The sequence below is a fragment of the Lytechinus variegatus genome, chromosome 9, assembly GCF_018143015.1.
Source record: "Lytechinus variegatus isolate NC3 chromosome 9, Lvar_3.0, whole genome shotgun sequence".
In the NCBI taxonomy this organism is placed as follows: domain Eukaryota; kingdom Metazoa; phylum Echinodermata; class Echinoidea; order Temnopleuroida; family Toxopneustidae; genus Lytechinus; species Lytechinus variegatus.
The window spans coordinates 6,648,856-6,665,906 of record NC_054748.1 but is presented as its reverse complement, the minus strand read 5'-3'; the positions used below and the strand labels follow the sequence as shown (position 1 = coordinate 6,665,906).

Sequence of the window (17,051 nt, the reverse complement as noted above, 5' to 3'; positions counted from 1 at the left end):
AAATGTTATGAAGCCTAATGACAGCTTGAAATTTGTTGATATTAAGGCCTGAAAACTGGAAATTTTAAGTACTTTTGTAACTATGAATAAGATGCACTACAATAATGCGAAAGCAAAGGGGATTTTTAAGTAGTTTGTCATAGAATTACTTATTAGGCATACATTACTCACCGATTAAAATGCGAGCGCGCAGCGCTGGCTGATAGGTTTTTACAATCAAACCTGAAAAGGAATATTTTGATAACTTTATGGAATACACAAAGAGAATAGGTATTTGACAAATCAAATAATGCAAGCGCGCAGCGTGATCCAATGTTGATACTGAGACAATAAAACGGACATTTTACAGAGCATTTTTGTGGAAATCAATTTGTAAATCAAACATAATAATGAAAGCTCAACGTCGGAGATGAAATACGTTTTGTATATTGACTTCAAATTTTGATATTTTATGCTCCTTATCTGCCTACATAATTATTGAGCAAGAATCTGATGCATCTCATCAAACATGTCAAACATGCAATGTGAGCGAAATATAGTTACATGAAAGATTTTTTTAACTTTATTTACTAAGTCGAGAAGTTGGAAAGATCTTCCCCTCACCTTATTTTATTCACTCCTCTTCCTCCTCCCTTTTCCTCTTTTTCTCCTCTCTTTTGTCTTTTTTGTTATTCTTCTTCCTTCTTTTATATATTGTTCCGTCAATGGGGGGGGGGGTCCCTCCCCCTAGCCCCCTAGACGCGCCTATATAAATTTGACAAGCAAAAAAAAAGAAAAAGAAAGAAAGAAAAAAGAAGGGTTTCACTGCAAAATGAAGGCCATTTCGTTGCCGAAAAATTGACAAGCCAAAATAAGGGGGTTTCAGCAAAAGATGTAGGTCATTTTTCCTACATTTCTCCTATGTGACAAACCTACCAGAATTCCAGGGGGTACTGTTTAAGGAAAATAGTACACGCAGCACCCCCTGGAAAAAAAATCTTGGGGGTGCTCCAGCACCCCCGAATCCCAAGGCCATGAAGTTATTTATTTACAACAATCAACAAGCAGAACACTGAAAATTTCATCAAAATCGGATGTAACGGATGTAACTTCACATGAAACATCACAAAACAGTTTATGCACATCCTGGTCGGTATGCAAATGAGGAGACGTAATCCACACACTATTTCTTAATTTGTATTTATTTATATAAAATATTCTAATTTTCTCCTCATTGTCAAGTGAAACAACGATTATATCGTCTCTGAACATGTGGAATTAGATTGTTTAATACTATATGGTTCAGTGAAGTTGGTCCTTAATTATTGTCGAAAAGGAGAAAACATGGTTTAATTCAAACAATAAAAACAAAATAGTGAGTGAGGGACATCATCGTCTGTCTCATTTGCATGCCACTTAGTTGTGCATATCATATTTTGTGAAAAATAAGCGACACTTCAAAATGTCTAATTTTTCTTTTTTTCATCCGATTTTGATGAAATATTCAGCGTTATCTTAGTTTGATTTTGTCTCTACTTATTCAAATCAGCAGTTTTCTGGGGTTGACTTGACATTTAAGTGTATATTTTTTGTGTGCCTCGATCCCTCTTTAAGAGATCCCGAATTCGCCCCTGATGACCCTTTTGTTTGGTCAGAATGAAAGGGCGTTTGGAGAGATAGTTGATGCCCTAATTGAACTTTGTCTATACCTCATAAAAGCAATAGAGATATGATATTTGCTTTCTGTGCAATCAAGCAAATATTAGAACACAGAACGACGCAGTGCTTAAGATCAGTGTTCGGGCAAAACCGTTTTCGAATAGCAAACTCGTTGAAGCGATGGTGTGGTGTTTTACGTCACCAATGAAAACAGTTTACGAATAATCCATTAACTGGATAATCAGAGGATTCAAGTTAATTAACATTTCATTGATTGAATGTTCACTTCCTCATTGGTTTTGGAAAGTAAAATTTTACCGAAGAATTAGATCAGCTGCCTAAGGACTCGAAAGTGTGTTGAGCACAATGGATGATAAAACGAGAGAACATGCCTCCTGGGATTTTGCTAGATCCATATCGCTACCGGAGAACATTAAAGCACCGCGTCTCTACTGCATGGCTGACGACAACGTTGTCCTGGTCGGCGATACGCTTCGCGGTCTCGTGTACGATGTCAACATCCAAACAGAATCGATCCGGAAAAGGCCGCTCCAAGGCGATGTCATGGATTGCGCCGTGGCGTCGGACGGGACACTCTACGCCAGCGAATCACCGTCTGGCTGCATTGGTGTGTACGATAAAACCGGGAAACGCGTGCGAGAAATCCGCGTGAGCGGCATCGCATCCCCGTGTACGCTGGTCATCGACGTCGCCAACGATGGGGTGATCGTGGCGGGTAACCTGTGCGGGGGCAGCAACGAGGTCCACTTCGCTGATCCGGCAACGGGTGAGATTCTACGCACCGCGAAACTGTCCAGTGCCGAGGAGATCCAGGGAGAGATCTGGGGGACGACGTCGGGACTCGTGGTCGTCAAGGCCTTCGAAGATGGGTTCGTAATCCTGGACGGTGACACGGCGAAGATCAGGAGCAGGTTGAAGCGGGAAGAGTGGGTTGAAGCACGATGCGCCGTCGACCCTGTCAACGACCTCCTATCCGTCTGTTATCTCAAACCAGGCAAGACGAGATCGAGTCCCGACATCGCGATGGTCGACGAAGTCGCCATCGATGGCCGTCTCAAGACCAAAGAACCAGTCGCGTTCAAGCAGTTGACAAGGCCTGTGATTGCGCCATTGATTACGTCTAAAGGGCAGATGATTGTTTGTAATGGCAGGGATATCTTGGTTTACTCAAAGGCTTTCACGTATGACAACGCGTCCACGAAGCCAGAGAAGAAATGGGTTAAAGTATGATTTAAGATTATCAGTCCCTTTTGATTCGTTAAATTAAGTCAACTTAATTATTATAATGCCGATTGTTTGATTGATTGTATTTGAAAAAGGTTATGCCTACTATCGTTAGTACTGGGGGAAACAAAACATCACTTTTCATTCTTTACATAATCACTTATGTTATGAGATATATGTGTCATCGCCCAAGCACCCATTCCCTTGTTTATCTTCATTTATAAAACGAATCCTGATTATTCTTCCTGAGGACATCATGAAAAATACAATGGTAAATTTTGTGGAAATGGCGGTGCCGCAGTCGAATGGCCTAAGGTACCTGAATATTCAATTCAATTCAATTCAAGCAAACATTTATTTCCTTACATTTTCACAAATATACATTTTGTAAATCAAATCATTTGCCATAAAATATGTAATATACATTAATATAAAAAATATTGTTTACATAAGAAGGAGCACTTCCCCCGAAGGTCCAGGGTTCTATTCCTGGCCCCGGCACCTATTCCCTCGAGCAAGGTGCTCTTTTGTTCTACAGGAACTGATATACATTGAAATATTGTATGCATTATTAGAACCAATGTGTGCATAATTATGTAATATATATATAATATCTATATATCATTATTAATTGTATTGCTTATGATGTTATCTCTAAAGTTTTTTTATTGTTATGTTTCATACTTGTCTCCTTTCCATCACTCTCTCCCTTCTTCTCATATCTCCTTCCTTTGTCGTGTTTGTATTCTACCATGGTATAACGTATTTTCTCATTATACACCCTTAAAAATTCCGGGTCAGAATGACTAGGAAATCAGTCCATTCGAATCGTATTTCGTTCCGGGTCAAAAAGAGTTAGATTTGACCCGTTATGGGATCACATCAGACCAAAACAGTAAACCTGACCTTAATCTTGGTCAGTTTTGTACGGAGCGGGGTGTGGATCCGAATAAGAAAACATTTCGTGGTCAATCTGACGGTTTATTTCCAATTTGTCTAATGCAAATTCATCGAATTGCCAACTCGTCTACTACCCCCGATGGAGCCACTTCCATCCACGAGTGGATACCATGCGCGACCATGGGTCTCGAAAAGCACCCTAAACACGTAATTTCCATATTCTGAAAATGCACCCCTTAACAAGTATTGGCGTGTGAAACCCTACCCTTAACAAGTATTAGAAACAAAACGATACTCTTGGCAAATATTCCCTGAAATGAACCCCTAAACAAGTACAGGAATGTTTTATTGTTACGGGTCCTTCGGTCGTCGGCTTTACCTTATTTGGTTTAGTACGACCCCAACTTCTACACCTCGCGTAAATCGGACTCTAAACACGTAGTGTTGGGGCAAAAAGGACATCCTTTATAAAACATTTTAATTTTGTTTTATCATCCCCGCAAATTCGACCCTAAACACGTAATTTTCCTAGCGAAATAGATACACTTTTTTCATTATTTTTGTGTTTTTGACACCCTTATCACGTTACGTACGTAACGTGCCCTATCGTGAGAAAGACATCCTTTTTACGTGTTTTTTTGGTCGCGCATGGTATCCACTCGTCAATGTAAGTGCCCCCCCGGGCTACTACCATTTAGTCTACCAGAAGTTCGTAAAATCACCACATGGCCTACTTCCATTTAGTCTAATGACCAGTTGGTCCAAAAGCCTTTTAGTCTATATACCATTTGCTCTAATTAAAAATGAAAAGAAAATGTGCATTAGACCAACTGGTTATTAGACGAAATGGTAATAGACGAACTGGAGATTAGAAGAAGTGTTGATCGGACCAGATTGTTATTGGACCAAATGGTTGTTAGACGAAATGTTGATGGACGGAGTGGCATTAGACTAAATGAAGGTAGACTATGTGGTGAGTGGACGAATTGGCAATTTACCATTCTGACCCGGACATTAAAAGAGTGAATTTTTCATTTCCATCATCATCATCAACCCTTTTTCGCTTTCCTGACGATGAGTTGGCTTTAAAAGAACTGAATTTTGAAGGTTTGATGGAAATCCAGCAATGAATAAGAGAGTTATTGATTTGTTTTAAATTTTAATTTTTGACGTCATATGCGAGCGGCTTTTCCAATATCCTGTCACTTGCCACAAGAACTTTTTTTATTGTATTGTCTAGACTCGATCTCCATGTACCATTCCTCATGGTACAAATAATAAAAAAAATCCATAAATATTCAAATTTTTAAATGTAGCACGATGAATGAATATATATATATATATATATATTTAGGAAATGGAATACTTAGGCAATCGGCTGTTCGCCTGTGACGTGACAAAATTATGTCCCGACTCTACTCTTCTTTGAAGGATTTTCATCAAACTTCCAGCAATACATTTTTGTTATTTTTCAATTTCATGGTAAATTCATCTTAGGGGGAGACTTCCTTTTAAATATATCATTCTACAGCTTATGAATGTATATATACATGTAGTACTGTGTTTCTTATGCATCCTTTGTGTCTAATATTTTGTATTATTTCTGTAAATATATAGCATTCATGTACATGTATGTATATTGATATAGTTTCTTAGTCACGTAATGTATGAGTTTTGCAATAATAAACATGTTATGTAATCAGGGGTAGCACTGTAATGGAACAGGAGGGCTACCACCGATTGAAAAAGACCCCCCCCCAAAAAAAAAAGAAATGCAAGGCAAATTCTCATCATTTCCTTTGCTAAACATGTATATTTTTAAATATTATATCGTCAGAGTTAGCAAAGAATGACACGCTTGGCAATTAAATGAAATAATTACAGGGGGGGGGGGGTAATGACATGGTCATAATAATACAATCATGTTAACAATTTGATACCACCACACCCCAATCTTAAAAAAAGATCAATGACATATCAATCATATCGGTTGAATTGAATTTTGTAGTGGGTAGATTGTGCAAATATTTAAAACATTCATTTAATGTGGACTTTCATCACTCTAAATACAATAACGACAGTGGCTAGGTGATAACATTGTACAGAAGTACTCATAAATGTGCGAAATAAATGAGCAGTTCAAAGGCAGACCCTTAGAATAGAAGTATTTATAGGGGCGTAGCAAGTTGATGGGGGGGGGGTCCCTCATGTATTGGTGTCTCCCCTCTGGCACATAAAAGTGTATTCCTCCTCCCCCCTTTTTTTTTTTTTTGGGGGGGGGAGGAATACACTTTTACGCAGGAGGGGGAGGGGATCATAGAAAAAGGATGCGGTTGAGTGTGGTCGGAATTTTTTTTTTTTTGGGGGGGCGGCGTGATTGTAGATATAGCCAATGACGTACCAACTAAATTAGGACGGGGGGGGGGGTGAGCATGCGTAAAATGATAAGATGGCAACTTTTCGCTTGTTTTTGTTTTTTATAGTTACTGATTTTTTTTTTTTTTTTTTTTGGGGGGGTAGCCCCCAGCCCCCTTTTAAGTTCCAGATCCGCGCCCGATGTAGAGTATTCTTTTCGTTTGATTTTGTAAATATACGCTGTATACTGGTTGTTTTCACAAGGAGTGTATCATTTTTATAAGGAAAATGAATACTACTTCAGATAAATTTATGATATTATTCTACATTGTAAAACAATCACAAATGTTAGTAAAGTATTTCTTTCCCTCCAAATAGATTATGAAGTGTTTTGTGAAATCCGACTTGTTCTGTTTATGTTTTTATTGTTTTATCAGATTATTGGACTGTATGAATTATTTTGTCAAAATATACATTTTTTGCACTTATATGCTTATAATGTCAAAATGATATCGTATGCGTATTTTTATTCATGTTTCGATTTGATCCTTAGGTTATGATGAGATGACTAAAAACCCCATATACGCAGGTGCCGCGGAATGGGGGGGGGGGGGGGGGGGGGGGGCTTCCAAACCGTATACGAAAACGGAATAATGACCATGTGATTTTGATTGTTTCCTTGCCCTGACCCTATATTCGGCTGAGAGCCCTCCCCCTCCCCCACCATTTTCAAAACCGATGCGCGACCCGTGATATACTATGTTCCAATGATGTCGCGTACAATATACACGAACAGGAAAACCAAAAAGCCTTCAGATTTGGCCCGTATTCTGCATGTTCCGGGGAGCTTTTCATCAAAATTTTCCTCCGACAAGTTGTCAGATCTGAACAACTTTCCTTGATTCTGATTGGCTTAGAAGCACCGTTACTATGGTAACTGTCGGAAAAGACAGGACTTGTCAGATCAAGTCCTTCCATGAAATGCTCATCTGGGCATTGTGGCGTGCGCCTGTAATCCAAGCTATTTTGGGAAGTTACAAATTGATGCAGAGGTTCGAGCCCTTGTCACGTCTTTCGGGCGTAAATACAATAAAACAATATTTGATTGATACACGTCTGACAAAACTCACATACACTGACAATCCTATATGAAGTTCAGTTTAACTTAGAACACGGCCTTTATATAGGCAGGTTACTCTGTGCTGATATTATCGGAAGCCAAAAATGTCACAATTTTTTTTTTCATTGTATAATCTTTGCTGTATTCTTTCCTCATATTTTACATGGCGAAGAATTTTTCAGCCATTATTCCCAGGTAGTTATGAATGGGTTGGTGTGCTGAAGATCATTAAACCTGTGCATTAGTTGGCCATCCTTATAGTTAAACCAAAGTTTTAGACCAGTTTCAACTAACCCCGATCAAAAAGGCCTCCTGGGGCCGAACCTGTACACTCGTTCCGCAAAAAAGACACATTAATCTTCGAGCCAAATCATATTTGCATAGTGAATTAGTCTTTGTACAGAATTTATTATATCAATATGTAGGGGGCTCTAGAAGGGGCAGTGGAGGTTACAGACCTACTTCTTCTCTTTTTTATGAAATAACAACACTAAATTAAAAGGGGAAAAAGAAGGTAGGAAGAAGAAGAAGAAAAAGAAGAAAAAGAAAAAGGAGGAGGAGAAGAAGATGAAGAAGAAGTAGTAGAAGAAGAAGAGGAAGGAGGAGACAAATGATAATGAAGAAGAAAACTATTAAGATATTTATGCCCACCTCTATATTATTTTATTGCAAATGAAAATAAGGTCACCTTTACATGTAGGTCATTTATATTGCTCCGCTGTATCAAAATATCCTGGTGACGCCTTTAATTATTTTTTTTTAGACATATGTAGTCCCAATAAAAATTGTCATGGTCATGACAGGGGGAGGGCAGGGGGTAGTTGTCCCCCGAAAAAAAAATCGAAAACCTAATTTCTTTACTGATTTTTTTTTATACAATTCACCCTAAGTCTGCAAGGAATCCCATTATTCAATATAAGAAAATATAAAAGCGCCCACATGGCAAGCTTGGTCGTTTCGCCCCCTCGCTTTCGAGTTGCTTTTAATGACTAGTCTTACTACCCCCAGGAAAAAAAAATCGGCGTAGGGCCATGAAAGTTGTTCATTACTTATTATCCTAAATTGTGAAAATCAAACATTTTATGTATGGTTCATGTATTGGTAAAACAGTCATTAAATATCTGATATAAATTCATTTGAGCTCGAGTAAATATCATTTGAGTTATGAATTGTACTGAATTGCCAGTTAATAAAAAAATTCCTAAAACTTTTTGGTAGTCAAGTTTACATTCATCGATAACATTAAAAAATGTTTTTTTTTATACAGTCTGTAAGTCTTTTATTAGATAATGAAAATGTAATGATTATTTTCATAACGATTAAACATTTGGACCCTTAGATGAACTGCTAGTCTAGTTCTGCAGTCATAATTATAAAAACAAGTGTTTAAAGGACAAATGCTTGTTGAAAAAGATGTGAATTACAGGCTAGTACCACAATCTTTCATTTTAATCTCTCCTTTCTTATCTCCTCATTTACCTTTTTTGTTTTACGCTCCCTTCTCTCTGTATCTATCTCCTCTCTTTATCTTTTTTTTATTCAAATACTCTCACTCTCTGTTCTTTTTATATACTCCATTTCCCCCTCTCTTCTATCTATCCATTCTATTCAGTCTATTTCTAGCTATCTCCACCCGCTCTTCTTTTATCTCCTCTCTTTATATCTTCACTCTCTTCTCTCTCATATTTTGTCATTCCATCTCCCTTCTACTTCTCTCTTCGTTCACTCTCCAGCTGTATTCCCATCCTTTTACTCTATCCACCCCTGTCCAATTTCTCTGTTCTTTTCTTTTTTTATTTTCTCCTCTCTTCATCCTATGTACCCCTCTTTTCATGCTCTCTGTAACTATCTTATCTTTTGTACTCTCCCCACTCTCCATTCTTTTTTCCACTCCATGTCCCTTTTCTCTCTTCTATCCACTCTACTCCGTCTGTCTCCTTAGCTATATCCTCTCGCTTTTCTTTCATCTCGTCACTCTCTCCCCTACTCTTTCTAGCTCCATCCCTTCTCCTCACTCCATCTCTCTTCTACTTCTCTCTTCAGTCACTCTCCAGCTCTATCCCCTCCTCTCTCTATCCACCCCTCTTCAATTTCTCTATTCTTTTCTCTGTTCTTTCTCTTTCTTTTTACCGATCTCTCCTCTCTTCATCCTACATACCCCCCTCCTTTCATTCTCTCTATAACTATCTTCTCTCTTTCCCCCCAAATACTCTCTCCATTCTTTTTTTTCTCCACTCCATTTCCCTTCTCTCTCTTCTGTCTGTCTCTAGCTGTCTCCTCCCGTTTTTTTTATCTTGCCTCTCTCTTCCCTCCCTTTATTCTATATCTTCACTCTATCTTCTTTACTCTCTCAAGCTCCGTCCCTTCTCTGCACTATATCTATCCATTTGTCTCATTTTCACTATACCTCTTATCTTTCTCCATCTCCTCTCTCCTTTCTTTATATCTTAACTCCCAATTTGGCATTCCATCTCCCTTCTACTTCTCTCTTCATGCACTCTCCAGCTCTATTTCCCTCCTTTTACTCTATCACCCGCTCTTCAATTTCTCTGATTTGTTCTTTCTCTCTTCACTCTTTCCTCTCTCTTCATCCTACATTCTCTCAATAACATCTCCCTCTTGGCTTTATCTTTTTAAATAATCTCTCTCACTCTCCATTCTTTTTTTCTCCACTCCATTTTCCTTCTCTCTTCTATCAATCCACTCTACTTCGTCTGTCTCTATTGCTATCTCCTCTCGCTCTTCTTTTACTCGTCACTCTCTTCCTCCCTTTAATTTCTTTAGCTCCATTCCTTCATCCTTACACTCTCTAGCTCCTCCCTTCTCTGCACTCTATCCATTTGATCTCCATTTTCAATCTCTTACCTTCTCTTTTCTTCACTCTTTCCTCTTTGTTTTTTGTCATTTCATCTTCCTTCTCTCACTCTCCACCTCTATTTCCCTCTTTTACTTTACTCTATCAACCCCTCGCCAATTTTTTGTATTTATCCCTTCACTCTCCCCTCGCTCATAATTGGTCTTCACTCCATCTTTTCTCTCTTTATTCTTTTTTAAAAATATCTTTCTTCTCTCTTCAATTTTCATTGTCTCTACTCCATCTTTCTCTCCAGCTCTCTCCTCTTTATCCACTCACTTCTTTATTTATCTCTCCTTTATATTACTACACTCTAATTATCTCTACCAAATCTGTTCTCTTTTTCCCCCGCCAATTGCCCCTCCCTAATACCTCGGTCACATTTGCTCTTCGGCGGCCGTACAAAAAGTCTAAAACAGCCGTTCGGCGAGTCCCTTCCTTATCAAGTTGAACTTCAAATATGAACTTCATAAAGGCTACATTTAATAGTTAGTATAATTCCTAATACCTCTGTCACATTTGCTCTTTGGTGGCCGTAAGGCGAGTCTCTCTGTTACCAAGGTGAACTTCCCATTTGAACTTCATAGAGGCTACATTTAATAGTTAGTATAATTCCTAATACCTCAGTCGCATTCGAAATACGTTGATACGGTGGTGGAGGCTCGTTTGGTGGTTGATATGGCGCAGGAGGTGCATTCGGTGGTTGATAAGGTGGAGGCTCGTTTGGTGGTTGATATGGCGCAGGAGGTGCATTCGGTGGTTGATAAGGTGGAGGCTCGTTTGGTGGTTGATATGGCGCAGGAGGTGCATTCGGTGGTTGATAAGGTGGAGGCTCGTTTGGTGGTTGATATGGCGCAGGAGGTGCATTCGGTGGTTGATACGGTGGAGGCTCATTTGGTGGTTGATATGGCGCAGGAGGTGCATTCGGTGGTTGATAAGGTGGAGGCTCGTTTGGTGGTTGATATGGCGCAGGAGGTGCATTCGGTGGTTGATAAGGTGGAGGCTCGTTTGGTGGTTGATATGGCGCAGGTGCATTCGGTGGTTGATACGGTGGAGGCTCGTTTGGTGGTTGATATGGCGCAGGAGGTGCATTCGGTGGTTGATAAGGTGGAGGCTCGTTTGGTGGTTGATATGGCGCAGGAGGTGCATTCGGTGGTTGATACGGTGGAGGCTCGTTTGGTGGTTGATATGGCGCAGGAGGTGCATTCGGTGGTTGATACGGTGGAGGCTCGTTTGGTGGTTGAAAATGGCCGTATTATTAATTTTTATTCAAATCACCTGTATGTAGCTATTACAAAAATTTTTAACACTGCTGTTTTCGACTCGCCGTAGAGCAATTGTGACCGAGGTATAAGAGACACTATGAGGCCGTTCTCATTACGCTTTCTAAAACTAGTTTACTGGAAACCGATTCAGGAAACCAGTTTGGAAGATCGCTTTGCTAGCGTTCCCACTTGATCACACGGAAGTGGTTTTCAAAATCACTTCACGTAAAGCGCTCTTGTTGCTATGGAAACGCTCTCAGTGGGGTGACAGGTTTCGTGCGAAACCGCAGCATAGGCATTCTACACCTGTCGTGTGGAGAAGCGCGCTCAAAATGTGCGAAGATCGCTTCCCGAAGAACGGTTGTGTCCTCACGCTAAAACCAGTTTCACGAGGCAAAGTGATCTTGAAAACTACATCGCGAGGTGGTTTTCCAAACTGGTTTGGAAGATTTAACCAAGCGTTAAACTAGTTTCTACTGAACTAGTTTCCAGTAAACTAGTTTTAGGAACGTAGTGAGAACAGCCTCTATCTTTCTCTGTTCTGTGAAAAGGGGTCTAAGTGAATGACAGGTGGCAGGACATTTGCTCCTGCGAAAATTGCTCCGGGCTTAAAGGTAAATTCCAGTTTTGGTAACGATCTCAAAATGACTTTTTACAGAATCTAATATAATGACCACCCAAGTGTCTGTATGAATAAAAAATATGTGCAAAAGGATTCTGGAAGAAATTGTGTAGTTGCTGAGAAATAAGCACAATAAACGTGGATTCGGTCACTCCCGTCGGGTCTTTATTACAGCAATTATAATACACTGTCCCACATGTGCCTATCTGTGTTGGCGATCTTCAGTGTGATCGTATTTCAGCTTAGATTTTATGATTTCACAAAGTTCAGTTTATGTAACTGTACCGGATCTAGATCCACGATGATATAGTCATACTTAACCTTGGTTTACAGACTTTCTCACGACATTAGTGTTTAACTGCAACTACTATCATTTAGCTTTAATTTCATCTAAGATGTAGGGCTTAGGGTTTTACAGTCACGTTAGGTTCAGGGTAGCGTATAGCGTCAAACCCAGGGTTGAAGTTGGTCATTTGATTAGTGTGAGGAAATCAGAGCGGAAAAATTGTCGCAGGAGCAATTTTGGCCAGAGCAATTCTCGCCGGAGCAAACTTCATGGAGCCGAATGAGGCATACAAATGAGCAAACTACTACATATCCTCAGTGGCAATCTGCATTTTATGCTATTTATTGACCCCACTAACGTCATTCGTTGTTACACAACATTGAACTAGGTACGTCAATAAAAAATATTGAATATCATTGCCGATTAATTCAAATTCCAAATAAAAAAAGAAAGAAAAAGATCCAAACATACATGCAGGAATGAATGGCATCGAGAAAAAGAGAATTGCAACAAGATGAAATTAAATTTCACTTTTGTGGCATAAATTAAAAACAGATACATAGCAAGAGAATAATCAGGTAAATGTATCACAAATATAAAACTTACGTTCAAATTTTGGCATAATGCTGCTTTTGAGGAAAGGAATTTTTTTCACCTTCACATAAAAAGCTAGAATAAAAGATAAAGGATACTTCTCACATTACAGCAGTATTATGGTGTGAATATTGAAAACATCTGACAATCACCCACAATTATGCGACTTCAAATTTTAAACAAGCTGTTGAATGTAATATATTTGCTCACATATGAACCATAAAATTTCCCCAACCATCAAGTTTATGAATTCAAATCACCAAGCTCGAGTTTGTTGCTGTACTGCCTTCAAGATGACCCTCACGCAAGGCCTTTGATCCTGTTCATCATTGATGCCAACAAAAGACACAAGTATACACTGTAGTAATTTATACACATATAAAAACAATAACGTATCTAATAAAAGAGTAACATTCTTTTCCGTTTGATAAACAATATTCTACAATTCTACATGTAGTCAAGCCTGCATGTAGTATAATAAAAATCGCATTGTCTACGTAAAAAAAAATGAATGAAGTCAACTAATCGATATATAATCGATAATATCACAAACAGTTTACTATCAAAGACAGCCATGCTGGATCACGTTGCAAGGAAATTGCTATTTCATAACAAATGTTATCTATAAAAGAAAAAAAGATAATCTCTCGCAGAAAGTCACACTATTCACGGATAGCTAGGCAAATCAGCTGCAATACACACAAAGTATGGATATGATTGCATCGCATCTGTGTAAGAACATCTTAAGTGCATTGCCCAAGATGCCCTGAGCAATGAACACATTTGTGGAGTAAAGTAAATTCCTGCACCGACACGACGATAAGGAGGTCTAGAATTGCGTGAATGTTGCGAGGAAACCCTGCTTGGTCACGTACGCATCGCTGATGAAAGTTACGTCGACAAGTCCAGACTTGCTCTCAAAGACAAGCTGAGATTTCGTGCCACAGTGTTTCTCAGGTGGGTCGGGCAGTAAGGGCTCCGATATCTGAAGAAAAAGAATTAGAGTAAGAATGAAAAAAGTACTTTACATAATAGATCAGGGTTAGTAATTAATTTACACATCACAATTTAGGTAATTTACTCAGTACTCTGCTAAAGTAAGATACCATCTTTGTTATTAAAATGTCTTTTTCAGTTAAATTCTGAGAAGCATTTCACAAATATAGGGGTTCATTTCAGGGAACATTTGCCAAGAGTATCGTTTTGTTTCCAACTCGTTAAGGGTAGGGTTTCACATGCCAATACTTGTTACGGGGTGCATTTTTAGAATATGGAAATTACATGTTTAGGGTGCTTTTCGCGACCCGATGGTCGCGCATGGTATCCACTCTTGAATGGAAGTGGCCCCCATGGGGGATGCCCTCAACTATCACAGTAAGCGACTTGATGTTTAGTAGACCTTAAGAATTCCTTTTCTCTCCCTTTTTGCAGCCATTTCGTGGTTATTTGTGGTTCCGTGATTTTTGCTTCGCTTTCTATTTGACACACTAATCAAATAACTTCAACCCTGGATTTAACAATGTACCCGACCACAAACCTAACCCTGAACATGATGAAACACTACTGTAAAACTAACCCTATATCTTAAATCCCAGAGCAATTGTCGCAGGAGCAAATATCTGGTCATCCATTTTGCAACCCTTTTGAAAAATGGCTACCAGACAGCAAATTTTGTCGATTCTGCAGAGCTTTGATTACTGTAACATATTAATCAATGAAATTTGGGATATATTGTTCGCATCAGCATTTAAAGATAAATTCCAGTTTTGGTAACGATCTCAAAATGACTTTTTACAAAATCTAATATAATGACCACACAAGTGTCTGTTTGTATGAATAAAAAATATGTGCCAAAGGATTCTGGAAGAAATTGTGTAATTGCTGAGAAATAAGCAAAATAAGTGCGGATTCGGTCACTTCCGTCGGGTCTTTATTCCAGCAATAATAATACACTGTCCCACGTGTGCCTATCTGTGTTGGTGATCTTCAGTGTGAACATTTTTCAGCGTAGATTTCAAGATTTCACAAAGTTCAGTTTATGTAACTGTACCAGATCTAGATCCTCGATGATATTCTGACAATCAAGCCTGGTTTTACAGACTTTCTCATGAAATCAGTGTTTACTGCAACTACTGGCATTTCTCTTTAAGCTTGCATGTAACCATTAAATCAAGCATAGCGCTTTGCGAAACATCTCCCATTCCCTTGGTAGAAGAGACCCTATACCTGCACATAGTCAAATTGGCAATTCTCGCCCTCGAGCTCGAAGGGACTGAAGATGATCCTTATCCTGCCGCTGCCACTGGCTGTGATGGTGGTGGAGCACTGCACCATGAGAGGGTACCTGCCTGGCCAGCCGGGGGAGGCAAAGGAGCCTTGCACCCCTCTCTGAGCTTGGAGGCTTTGGACGCATTTCGTGGCTGGAAAACAAAGAAGATCACGGCCCCGTCTTACAAAGAGTCACGATTTATCAATCAATCTTAACTATAGAAATTCATCAGTGTCATAATTTTTTTCTACAGGATATTTTTGCAAAATGTCCTTTGTAAACAAAGGAAAACACATCAAATCGTCAAGAAATCACTGAATTTTACATTCATACCTAGAATTTTTTAGACAAACATGCATTTCATATGTTGACTTTGCTGGCTTTCCATAGTTACGATTAATCAGATCAATCGCAAGTCTTTGCAAGATGGGCCCAATGCTCTGTCTTAACAAAGAGTTGTGATTAATCTGGGCCCCATCTTACAAAGAGTTATGATTGATCCACTTAACCAAAATTAAATGGAAATCCAAGAATGTCAATTTTTTCTACAGGAGATTTGTACAATGTCCTTTGTAAGCGAAGAAAGTTGTACTGAAGTTTCAAGAAACGATAAATATGTGACGTCCTATCAAATTTTTTTGAACATGTGTTTTAGTTGTTGACGCTGCTGGCTTTCCACAGTTGTGATTGACTGGATCAATCATAGGTATTTGTAAGATAGGGTCCAGATCATCCACAGCTATGGAAAGCCAGCTATGCCAACATTTCAAATGCATGTTTGTTCAAAATATTTTTTTCCATATCGTACAGGTGGATCAGATTAATCACAGCTGTTTGTAAGACGGAGACCAGGGCCCGCTTTCAAGACAAGTGGAATGCCTCTGGCCGTCTCACCTGCATCACGCGATTCAACATAGCAGCAGTGCTGACTTTGAAAACTACTATAACTCGCACAAGATGTTCAGTGATACTTGGTTACTCTTATTTCCACGTTTTATGAACTAGACCAATACACTTACTGAGATAGGATGGTAATTCAACAAATACCCCCAATGTGGCCAAAGTTCATTGACCTCACATGACCTTTGACCTTGATCAGGTGACCTGAAACTTGCACAGGATATTCAGTGATACTTGATTACTCTTATGTCCAAGTTTCAAAAGTCAGATCAATAAACTTGCAAAGTTATGATGGTAATTCAACAGATACCCCCATTATGGCCAAATTTCATTGACCTTTGACCTTGGTCATGTGACCTAAAATGCGCACAGGATGTTCAGTGATACTTGATTACTCTTATGTCCAAGTTTTATGAACTAGACCAACATAGTTTCATGATCAAGGTCCATATACTTTCTAAGTTATGTCATTTCAAAAACTTAACCTCAGGTTAAGATTTCATGTTGACGCCACCACCGTTGGAAAAACGGCGCCTATAGTCTCACTCTGCTATGCAGGTGAGACAAAAATTGTGATAAAAACTCAATGGCCTGTATTCTAAAGAGGTTTCGTTTGCACTGTGGTACATAACCACGGATTAGGTAGATTTCTCCTACATGATTATGCTTACTTCACTGTGCACATATACTGTCCAATAATGAATGCACACTTCTGACAAAGGGAATTCATGCTTGATAATAATAAACAAAATACTAATACTAGGTGTTGTGTAGTGCCATCTATCTAGAAATAATCTATTCTGAGGCACATTATTATTACCCCGCTTGAGCTCGAGCAACCTTTCAATGCTCAGTGCATTCAAGGAATTAGTCATGCCAGTTACCCATTCACCTCACCTGGGTTGAGTGCAGCACAATATGGGTAAATTTCTTGCTGAAAGAAAACACGCCATGGCTGGGATTCAAACCCACGTCCCTGAGTGAAAGACGAGAATCGTAACCA

The 17,051-nt window shown here is 39.1% G+C and overlaps 2 protein-coding genes across 2 annotated transcripts in view; one reads left to right on the top strand and one right to left on the bottom strand.

Moving 5' to 3' along the window:
• The first annotated feature begins 10,760 nt into the window (after positions 1-10,760).
• LOC121421252 lies at positions 10,761-11,940 on the top strand. Its single transcript, XM_041615913.1, has 3 exons — positions 10,761-11,141; positions 11,196-11,339; positions 11,929-11,940. Exons 1-3 carry the CDS (start codon positions 10,791-10,793, stop codon positions 11,938-11,940), a joined length of 507 nt encoding a protein of 168 aa, XP_041471847.1. The 5' UTR covers positions 10,761-10,790.
• Positions 11,941-12,599: 659 nt separating this feature from the next.
• The window catches only part of LOC121421056 (cubilin-like), a 66,160-nt gene continuing 61,708 nt past the window's right edge, over positions 12,600-17,051 (bottom strand). Inside the window, exons 34-35 of the mRNA XM_041615667.1 lie at positions 15,106-15,299; positions 12,600-13,864 (exon numbers count right to left, since the gene is read on the bottom strand). Coding sequence (XP_041471601.1) covers positions 13,709-13,864; positions 15,106-15,299 — 350 coding nt within the window. The 3' untranslated portion in view covers positions 12,600-13,708. The remainder of the gene's footprint in view (positions 13,865-15,105; positions 15,300-17,051) is intronic.

Excerpts from the sequence above, each read along its gene's own strand:
- LOC121421252 (XM_041615913.1), top strand. The coding sequence starts at position 10,791 with ATGGCGCAGGAGGTGCATTCGGTGGTTGATAAGGTGGAGGCTCGTTTG. Across the intron at positions 11,142-11,195 it reads TGGTGGTTGATATGGCGCAG|GAGGTGCATTCGGTGGTTGA; the intron begins GTGCATTCGGTG and ends GATATGGCGCAG.